Source organism: Diprion similis, chromosome 10, assembly GCF_021155765.1.
Source record: "Diprion similis isolate iyDipSimi1 chromosome 10, iyDipSimi1.1, whole genome shotgun sequence".
NCBI classification, from domain to species: Eukaryota; Metazoa; Arthropoda; class Insecta; order Hymenoptera; family Diprionidae; genus Diprion; species Diprion similis.
This window is the reverse complement of record NC_060114.1, coordinates 8,189,214-8,207,244: the sequence shown is the minus strand read 5'-3', so window position 1 is coordinate 8,207,244 and position 18,031 is coordinate 8,189,214. Positions and strand designations below refer to the sequence as shown.

General features: G+C 39.9%; 2 protein-coding genes across 2 annotated transcripts; both read left to right on the top strand.

Annotated features, from left to right (window-relative positions):
* The first annotated feature begins 348 nt into the window (after positions 1-348).
* On the top strand, positions 349-12,355 carry LOC124410974. The gene is made up of 6 exons (XM_046889740.1): positions 349-549; positions 8,858-8,960; positions 9,197-9,427; positions 9,791-10,060; positions 10,705-10,801; positions 11,113-12,355. The coding sequence occupies exons 1-6, from the start codon at positions 539-541 to the stop codon at positions 12,345-12,347; spliced, it is 1,947 nt and encodes a 648-aa protein (XP_046745696.1). The 5' UTR covers positions 349-538; the 3' UTR covers positions 12,348-12,355.
* Positions 12,356-15,598: 3,243 nt separating this feature from the next.
* LOC124410888 (elongation factor Ts, mitochondrial) lies at positions 15,599-18,016 on the top strand. The gene is made up of 4 exons (XM_046889586.1): positions 15,599-15,765; positions 16,799-16,958; positions 17,121-17,652; positions 17,739-18,016. The coding sequence occupies exons 2-4, from the start codon at positions 16,803-16,805 to the stop codon at positions 17,963-17,965; spliced, it is 915 nt and encodes a 304-aa protein (XP_046745542.1). The 5' UTR covers positions 15,599-15,765; positions 16,799-16,802; the 3' UTR covers positions 17,966-18,016.
* Positions 18,017-18,031: the final 15 nt, after the last annotated feature.

The window sequence follows — 18,031 nt, the reverse complement described above, 5'->3', positions numbered from 1 at the left end:
TAAACGAAGTACAACAATTACCCTACAATAATGAAATGAAAATGAATCATCGTTTTTTACGAGTTCAAAACTTTTTTTTAATCCTGTTAATCTAAAACGACGAAATAAAATCAAATGAATATTCAAAATAACAACAACAATCTAATCAGCACAAGAAAAAAAATCAACACTATAAAACGTGAATAATTGTTGGAAGTAAAAAAAAATTTTTTCCACGTCCCTTGAATAAGTGATTGTATGATCTAAAAAAAAAAAAAAAGGCTGAATAATAAAAAAAAATTGTGGTGCTCTTTTTCCTCATCCCCTTCTCTCTGGATAAGACGGAATTGTCGAATAACTTGACACGTGTGCAAACGTAATACGATACGCAGTGAACCGGATTTTGAAATAAGAATGCTGTAAATAATCAACATATTCGATTACCCAGGCTTCCCCCTCGTCTTCCTTGAGTAATCGTCGATTAATAAAATACAGAAACTTGATAATAAACCGTGCCATTGCACAGCAACGAAGCCTTACCAAGAAATACACACCGACTATGGTTGTACTGTAAGTATCATAAACATTATATGTATATACATATATATATATATATATATATATATTCATTGCAAGATCAATTTTCTTTTATATTTTTTTACGTTACTTGCACTTGAATTTGTTCAGAAGATAAAAAAACTCAAAACTTTTGCTTGTATTTTGTATAATTTTCTCTAACGCGGTTCCATAAACAAAGTCTTAATCGTCACTGTTGGAAAATCGTTGATGAAAACGTTGACGATCCTTATTTCACTTGAATGATTTTACCCAATTAATCGAGTATAATTGTATAAATTTTTTACCATAGCTCTACCGTTATTCATAAATCACTGATTATACACTATTTTCGGTGTAACAAAAAAAGTATTCTTCAAAAACATGTAACTGCCGTGAATGAAAACCAAAATTCTGAGAATTTTACGTTTGACAAATTGACACTATTGGCATAATTGTTTCTCAAGTATATAGATGAATTAATTTGAATCTATCGATTTTACATCCACCTTTACAATTACGTACGAACATAACATATATATATATAGGGTAACATATATATATATATGCCTGTGCCTATATGTATGTCTGCATCTATACATATATACACCTTGCCGCAAAAAACCGATCGCTAAAGAGAAAGGGAAGGGGGTGGTTGGGGGTATCTGGACAATAACGAGGTGGGCGTGCACTACTATCATAGCCCGTGCTTCTCCCCGATTGGCGCGTGGGCGTTTATTATATTAGTTCGCAGCCGGAGCAGCCGAATGCACCGTTCTGTTCGCTAAGGGATCCTCTACTATAGACGAGACGCTCTTTCGCCTCTCTCTCTCTCTTTCTCTCTCTCGCTCTCTCGGTATTAGAGAGAGGGAGGGCGCTGTTGCACTGCGCGCGCGCGACCCGCGCGACCTGCGCGAATGCGCAAATGCGCGCTTATCCATAGCACCAGAGAAAGGTGGATAGATAGCGAAAGAAATTTACGACCGAAGCGCTGTTCCCGTATAATCCTCATCGTTTTTCACGTATTTCGATACGCCAAGGAGCGAGAAATGAGAATAGATAAAATAAAAAAAAAAAACATGCGATACTAGAGATTCTTTATACATTGTAATTCTGTCGCATAGAATACTGGGAATTTCAACGAAAGCTTAAGACGTAGCTTTAACTTTTAGCTACATTTTAAGCTTTGTTCGAAGTCTCTAGCTCACCCCGTTCTCGAGTTATAACCTTACGGAAAAAAAAACAATAGAAATCTATATCAGCAGCTTGTGTCACCTTCTCTAGCATTGCTTCTAGCATTTTTCAACAGGCTGTAACTCGAGAACGAAACGTGCTAGAAGCTTCGAACAAAGCTGAAAACAGATTTCTCGATTTCTGCGATATTTGACCGATAAAAAAATACCTAAAATCGGTCATCGATTCATTCAATCATTAAAAACGACCTAGACCAAATCTAGAATTCGCTCGCTCTAAGATCGGCAAAGAAAATCTAGTTCTTGTGTCTTCTCCAGAGATCATTACCGCGACAAAGTTGACCTCGGATTTTAGATAACAAACACGTTATGCGTCTACGTATAACCCATCACCATCGTCATCGACATCGTCATTGCATAGCTGTATCTATGTATTATCTATGCCTATAAGATATCCTGCTATACATATATCCTAGGCAGTTTAGCGAGTAGTTCGGCCCACGTAGTAAATATATATACCATATTGTGTGTTATACACACACTTACGGCATCGATGACCATCCAAATTTGGTACCCACTCAAGTACTTATACCTTGTCCCGCGGCACACGCCAAGTTCATGTCGACGACGTTGTAGGTATGTGATACCTGAATGAGAGAGCAAAAAACAAAGCGCAGCTACAGGAAGAAACGATTAATAAAAACTGACAGTCATAAACGTGAATTATATATACCAATTTTGAATATTTTCAAATTAATCAATTAATTGTTTCCTTTCTTTCGTTTTCCACATAAATCATATATTTGTTTGATTTAGACTCAACTTTATCACGATTTAATACCGCAGATTTAAAATACCTGATAAGTTGAAACTTTTTTCGAAGCAAATATTGTAACAAGGTGAGGTTGATGCACGATCGATTCGGATCAGGATAAAAATTGATTGAATCTCTTGTATGGGCGCCGACCCGTCGATACGAAAATTTGCATACGCCCAACACGCGCTGTGTTAAGACTTAATGTTTACCAGTAAAAATAAAGAACGAAATATCATCCAAATGGAAAAAAGAATAAAGAAACTAAATTCGAAATAAAGACATAAACGAGTGTCGTCATCCATTACTTTTTCCACTCTCTCTTATCTCCGTCTACTTTTTTCTCCCTCGCAGTTCATTTCGAGCGTCATAAAATATTCCGGAAGTCTTGTGTCCAGAAAATAGTGTTTCCCAATAAAGTGACGTCCACACCTTCCACCACACTCAAAAATTTAGGGAATTTAAGCGTTGGGAATATCGACCTGCGTTCAACTGCTAGTTGAAACACAAGTCATGAATTAAACATACCTAAGACGCAGGATTATACACTTATCATATTGCCGAGTGTTCTGTTCGGTCCGATAAACGGATTTGAAAAAATTAAACGACTCGATGTTGTACGTAACGCCTCATGTCGTATAGCTCTTAGAGCTCTTCTGAATTTGAACGCGGTTACTGCGTGGGTGAGACGCGTTTCAATATGCATATATACATGTACGATATGTATACACATAATAAGTGTTTGTATGTACGATGGATAGGATATGGTTTGCGTACTATTGGGCTTGTCTAGGCGTACCTAGCGACGCGACAGGCCGCGAGGGCGTGGGATTCGGCTAATAGCTTGCGAGTGTAGAGCGACTCGAGCCTCTCCATCAAACGCGTGGAGATCGAGAACCGTTTATTTTATATTATGCGATATTAATATATAAAATAAGAACACGTGCGTGTGCGTTTATGCGCGTGGTTGTGTTGTAGGGTTATTTTTCTACCTGTCGCTACCTACGATTTCAAAGCGAGCCGCAAATCGTCGCCACAATCACGTATAATAATTAAATAAATAGTCACTTAGCTGTACATCAAAGACGAGTACTAGATACTATAATAACAGATGTCATCGAATTTTTTCTTCTTCTTTGTTCATTTTTTTCTTGTTCTGCTTCTTTCTGTCTCTTTCTCGTTTTTTTTTTTTTTTTTTTTTTTTTAAGAAAATAATGAACATGTTTATCATAGATGTACAAACCTTGTCGGATGTTTTTTAGAGGTAGGATAGTTATTTCAGATTATTGTAGCTTGTATATTCAAATCAAAATTTTGAACGGATTAAAAATCGATATATAAGTAAAAACATGTCGAATAGAATTTAAAGATAGCGTCAAAGACGTCGGGAATATTGAGAAGTAAAGAAAATAAGTAATTTCATTATCACTCAAATCAATTAATATTAATCATCGATCAATTTGACTAGTTACAATTCGAATCAGGCTGGTTCCAATCCAGTAAATTCAATTGTCATCTGATTCAAAGAAATATTGTAGTTCATTGAACAACTGAAACTAGTCAAATAAACCAATTCTGTAGAATCGTCTTAATATAAACAAAAAAAAAAAATATAAACATCGAGTGAATATAGGAAATGTGAGAATTGTTTATCGGTCAAAAATGAGGATTGATAAAATCAAATAAAGCAACTGTACTAATGCGATTAAATATCCTAGATATTTTGTTAAATTTTATTCGAACTAAAAGTCCCTTGAATGTGTTTTTACGCCTATATATGACACGGTCAACCTTTTATTTCTATCTCCATTTCCCTCGTTCTCATCGCACCGCGTTACAATAAACGTATAGAAATATCTCCTCCTCCAGATCAGGTGAGAATTGTTTAGTTTTTTTGATCGTGCGTGCGTTTAGTTTGTGTTTTCCTTATTCTTTTCCTTTCTTCTCATTTTTATCTATATACTTTTCACGCCACAAGTTTAACGGATATATTTAGTAGACTGGACGGTGAAGGGACGTCGTGCCGCGCAGGGTGTATCTTCCTTAATATCTCAATGAAGCCTACGGCTCTCGTGCAAGACGCCGCGCCGCCTGGCCATGACCATCGTCAACTACATTATAACCTCCAGCTAAGTTCCGAGTCCGAGCGTCGCCGACTATATTATGACCCAATCTAGCCGAACCTAACCTCCACACGCACACAAAACATCACCGATCCGATCCTCTCTACTCCCCTGAGCTTTTCCTCGTTGTCGACTCTGCTCGCTCGCTTGGTAGGTATGGTATATCTGATCTTGCCCATCTCTCTGGCCCTAACCTATGCTCGATGTATCATCTTACCCCTGCATCATCGCCGGCTAGCTCTGCCGCGCGAGCAAAGCGAACGGATAAACGACCGGCTCTGTTCTTCAGGGCTTACGAATCACCCCGCTCTTATAGTGGCACGTCTTGTGTGTGTGTTCCGAAGACACCCGATGACTTTATCGCCAATCCGGGGTAATCACTCAACCCATGGCGTTCGTATAGGTATATTAGTACATGCGTGTGTGTAGACACATGTGTGTATGTCTGATAATTTTATATGGACTGTCCACCGAAGGGTTATTCAGCTTTACACCCTCGTTCGAAGTCAGTTGAAATCAGAATGAAATCAGAGACAAGGAAATTGCTTTGAAAAATCGTAAGAAATTACTATGGAAATCAGCTAGAATCATCCAGAATCGTGAAAAATTTTCAGCGAAATCATCCAAAATCATATTTAGCATCGTGTGAAATGATCCGAAGTCTCGAATTGATGAAATCATTTGTACCTACACCAAGAGTTTGAGTGAACAACCTCTTGCTGTCCGCACTTATTCGACCACGTGAGGATTGTTCCTCCTGTGCTATGTTGTAATTGCTATTAGGTGTTCGAATTTTTTCAACAATTTAATTTTTAATTTTTTCCTTTTTGTTTACCCATTTTGCACTGTTATTTCAGTTAATTTTTTTTTCCTCTAATTTTATTCTTGGTACCCAAAGTATTTTTCATCCTCCGTGTTCTTTTCGTAATGCTCTTTTAACCCGATGATAGAGACCATCGCGATCGCGGTGCGATATCCGCGAAATGCGTAGGCGTTCACCGATTGTAAACGTCCAAGTTGTACAGGTACATACAGGATGATTCAATAAAGTGATATAATAACGACCTGTAGTATAATAGTATATACGTACGTATCTGTTGCACATAAAATCGGATCTTCGGTTATACGCAGTAAATACCATAAATTTAACATTTTCTCAACGTCAATATAGTATATATATATGGTGTGCGTAATAAAATAAGCTGGTAAATCAAGGTATTGCATTATTAGATTTCATTGTTCATTTTTAGTCTCAGTGTTTCTTTCGAATTCGTTTTTTTATTGGCTTTTGATTACAACTTTCGTTCTCCTACCTTTGGATTTTTACAAATTCCAAATTTACAACGATATATATCACTTTATTCCGATGTATTCTATATTTTTTCAGTTCTCATCTGTTCGAAAAAAAAAACAATTTGACTGTCATTACCATTGTGTTTAGGAAACGGAAGTGGATCAATTCGATGATGGAATGATTATCAAAGCGTTTGAAGTCCAAGATATACGTTGAGAGAATGTAGAGAATACGAGAACAGATTTAAAAAAATACCGATATACATATCTGATCTGAATTCGTTTTGTGCCCATAACACACGTATGAATGGACCTATAAAACCGGAACTCATAGGCGGGTGAGTCCGCGGCACGACGATTAACACTTCTATATGTGGCAACCCTAATGATTACGTATTAAAAAGACTTTTAATTGACACGAAATGTGAAGTGGGCGAGCACATATATTGCTCCATAGAAATACACATGCGATCAAACGTGCTACGTGTGTAACGTGAATAATCAGATAAAGCGAAGAAAGAAAAGTAATAAAAATGAGAAGGAGAAGCTGGAGGTGAAGAATATATAGCAATAATAATGAAGAGGAAGGTTGATTATAGCCGCGAGCGCTGAGGCGAGCATCGAACCCATAAAAATCTGCACACAATTATACGACACTTGAAACTTAACCTAACTTTCAGCGCTCAAGTATATTTCCCGCCGAAAAAAAATTAGTTCGCGGTGAAATCCGTCGCAGCGCCACAGCTAGGATTTTTTAAAGCGTAGACACGTACTTAGGCGATACACAGCGAAGCTTCGCCGCTTTGTGTAAGAGATAAAATCCAGATTTACAACTGCACTGTTGTACTGGTGCTGCAGCGCGGCTCGAGATACTTATGACCTCGGCTGCAGGGTGGTCAACGAGCGATGCGTGTATATTCTATGGTTATGCGTATAAAATCCGGGAATATTTTCTTACCCACAAACACGCACACCCCTGGAAGTTCCCTCACACTGTATCACCGTATCGGGCTTAAATGGCTTTCGTCTGTCTAGATAGGTGTCCATGCTCTATGGCCAAAGTATGAAAACCATGAAATCGAAAAAGAGATCAATCTTTGTATTCAATCGAAATTCTGCTGCAGATTGTAACTTTTCTTTCCACTTTTTATCCATTCATCTTTCGGATTATGCTAATATCATTATCCGCGTCATCGGTGTTTAGTAGTACCAATTCATTCATTTTTACGGCATGCGCATTGAAAAGTTTACTTTTTGTGGCAGTTTTCGTTCCGTAAAGTGACGCTTTATACGGCAGCGAACAAAGTTGCGGAATAAAGTCTTTATTCCGCACAGTTTTGATGCGCAGTTCGAAGTGCGCATCCCAAACTGCCGAATAAAGTAGCTTCGTCGAACAGATCGCGACATAACCTCACTCTTCGTTTTGCTTTTCAATGCCCATACCGTAAAAATATTGTATGTAGCATACCCGTAAATAGCTATTCTTGGTTTACAATATCAAGAATAGATTTTTCGAAACGAGGTAAAGATTCTGTTCTAAGTCAAACTTCACGATCTTGTCAAGCACTGTGAGAACACAATGGCTCCGTAAACACGAGCGCGTGCGTGTGGATGCTGCTGCCTACCTATATATGCATGACTATTTCATGTTAGCAAGAGACAACTCGATGAGCCGCGAGTCATTGACCATGAAAAATTTACGCCCACCGTTGCAGTCGCGGTGGTGTTTCTTATAGTTTACAACTATATACGCTATACCCATCAAATCTTCGCAAGAATCACGGTTCGCATGGGAAAAGGCGTCTCTATCCTTATTTCAGCTCGTTTTCAGCTGTACTTTTATATACAATTTTTCGTCGTTATATTCATCAGGATTTCTATGCACTGAACACTCTCAACGGAGTTTCAAATCCATCAAATGGAAGAAATGATAGAAATAATGAGTAGGACGAAGAATTAAATCGGTTCAAAATGTTTGAGTTGACATTATTGTATCATCCAAGATATTTATCGAATGTCTTTATAGTTGGTATTGTCACAAATCGCATTACTTTCACATTTAATAAGCTGACAAAACCTAAATTCCACAATAAACCGAACGCTTTTAAAACACCGCAATTTCTAACTTGCCTGAATTTTTTCCATGCATTCTATTGACGATAAAAGAGGTTTTACAAAGAAGAATTTAATATCTATATTTTCGATTTGAGAATGTAATTTCGAATTTCTAATTTGGCACACCGTGCTCTTCTTCTAGTGACTATATCTGTACAAGTAACGAAGGTAATTCAACATGCAAAGAAGCATCGCAAACGGCACGAAATCCCCTCCAATCGGATGTACCTATTAAATTCTTTTATGGTCATTTGGTCGTGAATTTCATCGCTCGAATCCTTGACCTTACTTTTGGTGATCGATTGCCAATTTTGAGCTCATCAAAATATCTTTGTATTCATTTACTGACCGCACAGTAATCGACAAACTTTTGGTTTGACGTGTAACGATTCTATTGCGTTTGTGTTTATGTTTGAATTTGTGCACGATAATCTGTTGATTCGATGTGATTGCGCTCTATCCCAGAACCCTAATAACTTTGACAATAGTATTCTCCGTCAAAAGAGCTAATGACTGAATATTTTAAAAATATTTGGTTAAAAATTTGAAAAAGAAATGGATTTGACAAGTTTAGTCCCGAGTTGGAAAAATCTAAATTTTTTCCGAAATAATAGCGTTACTAATCAGCAACGAAAGTCGAGTAAATAATTCTACTTGTTAATTGTGATTGTGTTCATATATTCGACTGCGCCAGCTTACAAAACGCATAATTTTCGTCACTACTGAAATTCGCTTCAACTTTATTTTCAATTATTTCATTCCTGCATCTTTTTATTGTTTTTCAGGAGCCGCGTTGGTTCGCCGACGATGTCAGCGACAGTCGCCGGTAATCAGCAACAGCAACACCCTCATCAAGAATGGGACATAAACGACTCGAATGTGCCTAGAGTGAGTACTTTTTGGATGTGCAGACGCATTCCTATAGTCTGTTTCACCCTCCTCCATGTTTCGATATTCCCCAGACTAAATGCAATAATAGATGTTAGCTGTAAATGATGAAAAGTGACGCGAGACTCTACCCAGTCTCCTGTGCACGAAATTCGAATGACTCTTGATCCGTAACGCCGTTACCTTTAATCGTCGCCATTGCCATTCCAAATCGGTAACACACAAATTTGTTACAGGTTGTCGATTACGACCCGTGGTGCGAGTGGGCCGACGGTCACGTCAGACGAGTCTACGGCCCGGACTGCGAAGAGGCCAGGAGGCACGCGTCCGGTTGGGCGATGCGAAACACGAACAATCACAACGTCAGTATCCTCAAAAAATCTTGCCTGGGTGTTCTAGTCTGTTCTCTCGGATGCCTACTTCCTGGCGGTGGACGCGTTCACCTTCGTCCAGCTATTTGTGACAAGGTATGCCGCACGTTACTCTTGTTTTCCGTTTTTTCAATAGATCAAAAAAATGTATCAAACATAATTTTGGATATCGATTTTTTCGTTTTTCTAATCACCGCTGTTCCAATTTTTATTCTTCGTGTCAAAAAATATAAAAAGACTTGATCATCGAGTTTCCAATTCTTAGAATTAACCATACCATCACCATCTTTGGTTACACTGAAATATTATTTTTTTACCATTTCAATCGCAACAGAGTAATTCAACCGTTCGTGTTTTGGGGTCGCTTTAAACAACTTCTTCTTGTCAAAAACTGGTGTTTGGCCGTATTCAAAATCATTTCCAAGAGTGTCTTTTCAAATCTACCCTTGAACGTTTTAGGCTAGAAAAAAGCAGCAGGGTAAACCGTGTCCGAATCGTCAATGCGGAGGTCGTCTGGAGATTCTCTCCTGTCGCGGTCACTGTGGTTACCCAGTGACACATTTTTGGAGGCACACAGAGCACGCGATATTCTTCCAGGCCAAAGGACAACATGATCATCCGCGACCCGAGGCCAAGTCCACGTCTGAGGCGAGACGAAGCGTCGGAGCCGGAAGACGCGTTCGAGGACTGGCAGTTCTTTTGGCGAGAGAAGCCGCCCTTGGAACGAAGGTAGATTTTGATACCAACTGTTCAGTACCCAATTGAAATTTTGAAATTTTGTATTCCGATCTTTTACTTCCGAAAATTTTATAATTTGAAACATTTGGATTTATATATGCTTTCTTCGTTTTTTGAGCCGTGTATGGCAATCAAGTATGTTACGATCAACCGCTCAGGCTGCAGTACTACGGGAGTTAAACTTGAATCAATTAGACTTCAGCCGTCTCAGATTGACTTAGGTTATTGTTGCGTGCCCTGCATCAAGGGCAGGCCGTAATAGAGGCTAATCTATACTGCATGTATGTACATACATACAGTAATAACTATGTAAAACGTTATACTGGGAATTTTCATTGGAACACCCGATAACGTATACCTTTATGTACAGACAGTTCAAGCCACTCCTTGATACACACAGCCGTTTAAAAATTCGCAAATTCATAGAATAATTATTCGGTAGATTGCTTTGGAAGAATGATAAAATTCTTTTCGATTTTTCGCGATGAGCATATAAACATAATTCTGATGAATTTCAGTTAATACAGTTCGATTCTGTCATCTTCATTCCTCGTACTTAACTTTCTACTATAAATTACATTGCAAAAAACGTCCCACTATGAGACTCTGGTTATAATCCAACTTTTTTTGGTCAGTTAATGTCACTGAGGGGTACAAAACGCGTGAATTCGGAGCCTCTGGAGGCTCCCTCAACTCGAATGGCGCAGCCTCCGCCGCTGGTATCAGACAAAGGTTAGTATGACGGTACCACAAATACGTGAAGATATCAGTAATGTGTCATGATTTTCAGTACAGAATAGGTTTTACATAATATCAATCATCAGTTCAAACAAAGCGTTTAAAATAGAAGTAGGATCCCAAGCTAAAAACTTTCAACACAGTACAAATGAATGGAAACAAAGTTCACGTTCATTTTTAATTACCTAACCTAAAAAGCAAAAGAAAACATGAAAGACAATTGAATAAAATACTTGCAATCCTTTGAGAATACCTTTAAATACATCTGACGAATGAATCATCACTTACGTTTCGATCTGTTTCAGGTTATTCGTGTTCCTGTCCACCGTTCGAGTGCATCTGCGGTCTGCAGAGTAGCCTGTCGCCTTACCAACCGACGCCCCACGGCCATCATAACCAACCGAGTATTTACCCTCACCAGGTTACCTCGAGTTCAGGGGAAACCCCGTATTGGCTGCAGGATTCACTACCAAGCCAGGAGCCGAGCATCGGTGGAATGCAAGGCTACTGTTCGACCGCAGGAGTCGGTCAGGTTTCGCAAGTACCACAAGAGGCAGCGTACGCTGACTTCCCATCGTTCACCGGAGACCTCTTCCAACCTGAAGAAATATTCCAGCTGGACCAGCCGCTCCGTCCGGAATTTTCGAGCGCCGGAAGCGGTGCTCAAGATGTAACAAGGTCGCCACCAAGCCTCCTTGACCTCGGTAGCGGGACGATAAAGTACGAGGCGTCGAAGAGCGATTCTGACCAGACAACGACCTACTGGAACCAACTGCTGAGCGAGGACTCGAGCAGCAGCCACTTAAGCCTGACTCAGACGCAAGACGAGCGACTGACTTTTCCCGGCTTTGAAGGGTCCAGACGACAGCCTGCCGATTGCTACATTACCGGGCACAAGGACCTCACGGAGCAGAGTCAATGCATCAACGATTCCGCGGCTTACCAAACGCGACATAAAAACGGAAACGAGTCGTCATTTTGGGTCCAGCAGCAGAATGACGAGAGGATGAATTTTCCCGGGTTTGATCAGCAGCGGAGAGCAGGCTGCTTCCCCGTCGGTAAAGAAGATCCCGTCAACTGCCACACCGTCGATGAGAGAACGACGAACTCTGTTTTTGGGCCTGCCTATGCACAGCGCGCTCGGGGCCCGAAGGACCCGGGAGACGAGGCCCATCTCGGATTCAGCAGCTTCGAAAGTTACCATCAGATGCCCGAGCAGCAGCCGAATCAGTGCGTCAAGAGCTCTGACGAAGTTTTTTACTACCCTGGAAATGAACGGTGTCATTACACCTGCGAAGTGCTCGATACCCGGCTTCCGCAGATGCCCGTTAGCATCGGGGTGAATGGAGGCGGAGCTCCCGATCAGGGCATTGCTTTCGGGGATGTACCGGATCTGGACATGGCACCTTTCGTCGACTACACCTTCGTCGGCATGCTGTGCAGCCCTGGAGACAACGAACCGATACCACCTCATGCGATACCGATACCTGGTTCGGGATGCGGCGCTCAACCGACGCAAGCGTACGTCGGTCATCATTAGACGTTACTATTATCTTTATTCTTGTTTTAAGTATGAATATAAATATAGATATATATGTATACATACCGTGACATTACGTAGATGCGTACCATGAGGATCCCTAATTATAGGTAATTCAGGGTACACATGCACTCTTAGAAACGCTCTGAGTTTCAGATTCTTGGATTTTGGACGTCGATCTGGCGAAACTCGGAGTTGCTTGGAGTGGAGTTGTACCCTTACTTGCCTATAATTAGGAGTTCTTGTTGCACATCCACGTAATCTCACAGTGTAGTATGAGATCTACGTTATTTGGATAATACGGTTATACAATCTGCAAACGATGATCAGATGTTCGAAAAGTCGGTGAAGAATTTGTGACATATGAATGAATAAATATCAGTATGAATAATACCGTTGAATATATGTATAATCGCAGAGCACCTCTAGGGTACCAATGAACAATTTCTAGGTCCGAATTGTTAAAATCGCGAGCTCAGGTTACGGGGATTGCGAGTGATAAAAATTTTCGACACTAAATTCAAAGTGTCTGCCCCATCGTTCTGGTTGATCGACTATTTCATTTAAAATCAATATATTGCTTAACCCTCCGCCGGCCAAGATGGACGATATTGTCCGCGGGAATTTTTCATTGCTTAACAATTTTTACTAATTAATTAATTGAAATTTTCGTAATGCAAACTATTGAAATATTGAGTAGGAGGCTGGAACTGATCACCTGAATTTCTTGAGAATTTTTTAAAAGCCCTAACAAGGAGACCGTAGGGTAGTCGGGTCTCGGAATATCTCCATACTTATCGTGGGGGAAGGATACTTCTTGACTGTTAAGTCCACATAGCCATTATTCTGGATAGCGAAGAATACCCGAGAAAAACGTCTTTCTAAAATATAAAGTGACTTACAATAAGACTGAGTAGCCTGGATTGTATAAAAAAATGGACAATTTTTTCGAAATTTGAGTCAATAATATTGTTCGAAATGACGAAAAAAAGTAGATGTCCAAGTTTCAGATCTTAATATTAAGATTTAGAGGTGCCCCATCGCGATTTTCTGCTTCCATTTAAATAACATGGGAAAAATTTGTTTCAATCTTCGGAATTTTATAACTCGGCAACGCATTAGTATACTGACAAGACCAGAACGCGTTTTGTAGAGAATTGAAGGCTTTACGAAGACTTTATCGTCGATAAATAATAGAATAATGATGTTTACGATAAATCTACTCTTTCAAAAGTTATTTAAGGTCAAAGGTCAAAAAAGGACCTTAAATAGTTTTTGAAAGAGTAGATTTATCATCAAATGATAACAGACCTTTGTCGTAGAGCCTAGAATTCCGTACAAAAATACGTCCTGATCTTATCGGTATACTAAAGCATTACCGAAATATGAAATTCAGAAGTTGAACAAAAAATTTCCGATATTATTTAACTGAAGAATAGAAAATCGCCATGAAGCACCTTGAAATAATAATATTGAGAGCCGAAACATAAACAGCATCTTTCATTTGTCATTTGGAATAATATTTTCGACTTGAAGTTTGAAAAAAAAACCGATTTTTTTCGATACAGTTTCAGCTACTCAATCTTATTGTAAGTCACTTTATATATTAGAAAGACGTTTTTCTCGGATATTCTTCGCTATCTAGCTCAATGGCTTTGTACACATAATAGTCAAGAGGCAAAAAAAATCTTCCCCCACGACAAGTTTGGAGATATTCTGAGACCCGACTGACCTACCGTGTCCTTGTAAATCGTCCATGTTGGCCAGAAACTTCGGTAAAAAAATTCGGCGGGGGGGAGGGGGGGGGGGGGTAATTTCAAGGGTGCCTCCGTAACAATAATCATCTGCTTACATATACCTTTGTGGTAAACACGAAAAATATCAACGAAAAGATCGCAAATTATCTTTCGAAAATATCTCATCAAGTTACTAATTACACAAAGAAAGAAAGAGAATCAAAAACCCACTTCAGACTCACCGATCTCTTGCCTCAGGGTTTTTACTTCAACACCTCTGCAGATCGTTCTTCTAGCTGGGAGAGAAAGCAGGATGTCAGATGTCTCTGTTTCTCCTCGGATTTGACTGGACGCGATGTTGGCCAACTTCAAGCCGTTGAGAACCACTTGACACAAAACTTTTCACCGCACGTGACACATCCACAGACTAACAGAGATAGACTGCGCGGACCGTGAACCGAGCTGAAACCCTATCTAGAAAGAGAAGGCAACAACACGATTCGACCTCTCACTCTAATCGGTAACTTGGCGGGGGAAATACCTAGCTTATACAAATATGCCGCCCCGATTTCCTTATTGCTTTCCCCGCCTGAGATCTGCTCATCACTTTTTCGACCGTGCAACAGAGAAGTTCGATCCCGCTGTTGATTTCTCTTCTAAATTTGGAGCTTGCTCTCAAGTGAACAAGTTCAAACGCGCTATTCGACAGTTTTACTCGCGAAGATTCGAACCACTGAAATAGAGTTATACTGGAACGCTTACTCACCAAGTTTGAGGGGGGGGGGCTCGCAGAAAGAGATAGCTTAACTAGGAATCTCCGTCCTTTTCTGTACCGTTCCAACCAGAATGTTGTTCTCGTAAACAAACCGCTCAACCTGGTGCCTTAGAGCACACAGGTATGTGTTTGTTTACGTTTTGTTTTGTTTACCTGGTGGAGCTATCTCTATCTGCGAGCGAATATGCTACCCCCACTACGAGAGTAAGCGTTCCAGAGATAACTCTATTTCAGTGGTTCGAACGTTCGAGTTGTGACAGTGCTCTCCAAAGTCTGATCATGACACGACGCACGTGGACCAAAGAATGGTCGGTCCGACAAATTTTATCAATTCTTCTAATCGAACTGCGGTCATTCGGAATTGACACGCGTCCTCTATTTCTAATTCACGCGCGAGATGATTAGCGACACCAAGTTGCAGTCTTCGTGATATTCAGGGCTTAACCCAGCAATTCTCTTTATTGTTTATAGTTTTTTTTTCGAATTTCACACGCAACTATCGTGGCTGCTGCGACTCGTTGCTTATGAGAAGCCATCTAGGTAGAAGTATGCACTGTTGTCAAGTAGCTCGCGAGTTGCAAATGCTCTCTACTAGACATAATCCAGAGAGTAATTGACGAATACTGTCCGAACTACTTTTTACTCTCACGTGAACCTCTACAAGGCTATGAGTCTATGGATACATCGAGTGTCGATGAGTCGATCGTAGCGCTGCCGCAGCGAAGCGAGTCACGGACGAACTAACGCCGGTGTAGCACAGCTGCGAGTTACTGCTATCCGAAGTTGGCACCGGAACAGGTTAGGTTGGACTAATTCGTCTGCACCGACAAATCCAACGTTATCCTGTTGGGAATAAACGAGGAGCTGTGAAACCCCGCGTCCTCGAGAATCTCCGGATTTTTAACAGTAAGTATGTTTTCAACGTATTTACTGACTTTGTCACTTTCGGCTGTGAACGTCAAGAACCTTGACCTGACATAACCTAGCCTAATTTAACCTAACCTAATCTAACCTAACTTCTGTATTGATACTGATACAGTGAATCCTGCACCGAAAAAATAATTCCAACGTTGATTAGAATGAGTCAACAGAGTCCAATTAGATTCTTGTCAAATCTCAAGAAACTGATACCTCTGTGGAATCATAGTTGCTTACATAACTAGTTTGACTCATTGTGGGACAAACTCTAGAAGCAACTTAATACTTTCCTGTCCTCAGTCGTTATGTTTTAGCTAAATTCTATTTTCTCGCTGCTATCTTGTCCCATTTTCACCATAATTATTGAAATCTATGCACTTGGTTTTATTTCTCATCCTCTGCATTGGCCATGAACTGAATTCGTCTTTTGACAAAGATTATTTAAATTGAATCCCAGCGTGAAACGATAACTTAACTTGAATTACTTTATTTTTGCTTATACATGCATAATCATATTCCACGATCGTATATAAACAAGTGTGTTCAGTTTCAGAATGATAACAGCGCTTTTCTATATTTTTCAAACATTTTTCACAAACATACGCGTAACACGAAGGGCAAAGTTGTATTGCATCATCCATTTAATTGACACCGCGCGTCGGCTGTCACTGTACAGATATGATACATTGTTCGAGAATTGCTCGTAGACTGAACTTATTGGAGTTACTGTAAAAATGATACTGCAAGATGGATATATTTCCAACAGAAACTAGTAACTCGAACTCTAGTCCAAGGAAAAAACTCTCTGAAATAGAATATGTTGATCAAAAAACACAAGTGTACATTTATTTTGCACCGTATCTCTTCTTTTATACAAAAAAAAAATACAATTTATATTGTAATACATGATAAAAAATACATTACTTGACACATATTTTGTTCATGGTTCAGTGTCGAAAATTTAAATCGCGTCAAGTTGTAGTTGCACGCAGGAGCCCAATTGTATTTCTTTTTTCTAGGAAAAAAATGTTTGCGAGCAAATTGTGTCGGTTTATCCATACCAACAATTCATTATGGCAGGGAAAACAGAAGACAGTCTTATCCGAGCTGAGAAAAAAGACTGGCTACACCTTTGCAAATTGTAGAAAAGCTCTTCAGCTTCATGGAAACGACTTACAGAAGGTATCAGCGCTCAGTAAAAAATCAATAATTAAACTGTGATTTCATAACAGATGGGTTTACAGACTGTTGATAAATTCCTCAGACTTGTGAATCATGCCGTCAAATTCTAGGATCATGACTCTTGTTTTTTCAAGTAAAAATTTTTCTTTCTATCGTTAACAGGCTGAACAATGGCTGACAGAGCAAGCGCAACAGATGGGTTGGATGAAGGCGACGAAACTAGAAGGCAGGGTGACGGGTCAAGGGCTAGTCGCAGTTTCAGTAAACGAGAAGCACGCAGTCTTGGTTGAGGTCAACTGCGAGACAGATTTTGTTGCCAGAAACAAGTATTTTCAAAATTTGGTAACCACTGTCGCATCTGCGACATTGAATTTTGCCACAAACTCAGGCGCCGGCACTGATTTGGTGAACAAAGTCAGTTTGGATTCTGAAAATCTCAAGGAACTCCATGCACCCGATGGAAAGACCCTCGCCGATCACTCTGCCCTCGTAATCGGCAGCGTCGGAGAAAACCTTTCGCTTCGAAGAGCTTTGTGCGTCTCCGTCAATGACGACATTTTCATTGCCGGACTCTCTCACCCAGTGCCAGCGTCTAAATCAGCGACACTGCTCGGCAAATACGCTGCAATTGTCGCATACAGAGCTCCGGCAGAATCTGAACAGCTGGGAAAACAACTTTGCCAACACATCATCGGTACGTTTTTTCTTATTTCTATAATTTCAGATTGAATTTTCCAACGCTGACCCAATTCCACGGAGAAATTTTTTCCCGTTTCGCAGGAATGAATCCGGCTAAGATCGGGGAAAAGAATGTCGATGAGCCGAATCCAGTTTTGGATGACGAGACAACGATGATTTATCAGGAATACTTACTTGATCCAAATATTACAGTTGAACAATTATTGATCGACAATGAAGCTCAGGTTATTGATTTTGCGCGGTTTGAAACCGGAGAGGCACTTGCGACAGAAAAACAACCCTTAGAAGCTGTGGAAACGTGTGGTTGAATATTTTATTCGATAAGAAATGTTCAATAAATTAAATGATTATTCTATTCATCAAGTGATATGTTT

Bases quoted from the DNA above. Each gene is read 5' to 3' on its own strand.
- LOC124410974 (XM_046889740.1), top strand. The intron at 10,061-10,704 runs GTAGATTTTGAT...TTTTTTGGTCAG, and splicing joins AAGCCGCCCTTGGAACGAAG to TTAATGTCACTGAGGGGTAC. The intron at 10,802-11,112 runs GTTAGTATGACG...GATCTGTTTCAG, and splicing joins GCCGCTGGTATCAGACAAAG to GTTATTCGTGTTCCTGTCCA.
- LOC124410888 (XM_046889586.1), top strand. From the start codon at position 16,803: ATGTTTGCGAGCAAATTGTGTCGGTTTATCCATACCAACAATTCATTA. The intron at 16,959-17,120 runs GTATCAGCGCTC...TATCGTTAACAG, and splicing joins ATGGAAACGACTTACAGAAG to GCTGAACAATGGCTGACAGA. The intron at 17,653-17,738 runs GTACGTTTTTTC...CCCGTTTCGCAG, and splicing joins ACTTTGCCAACACATCATCG to GAATGAATCCGGCTAAGATC.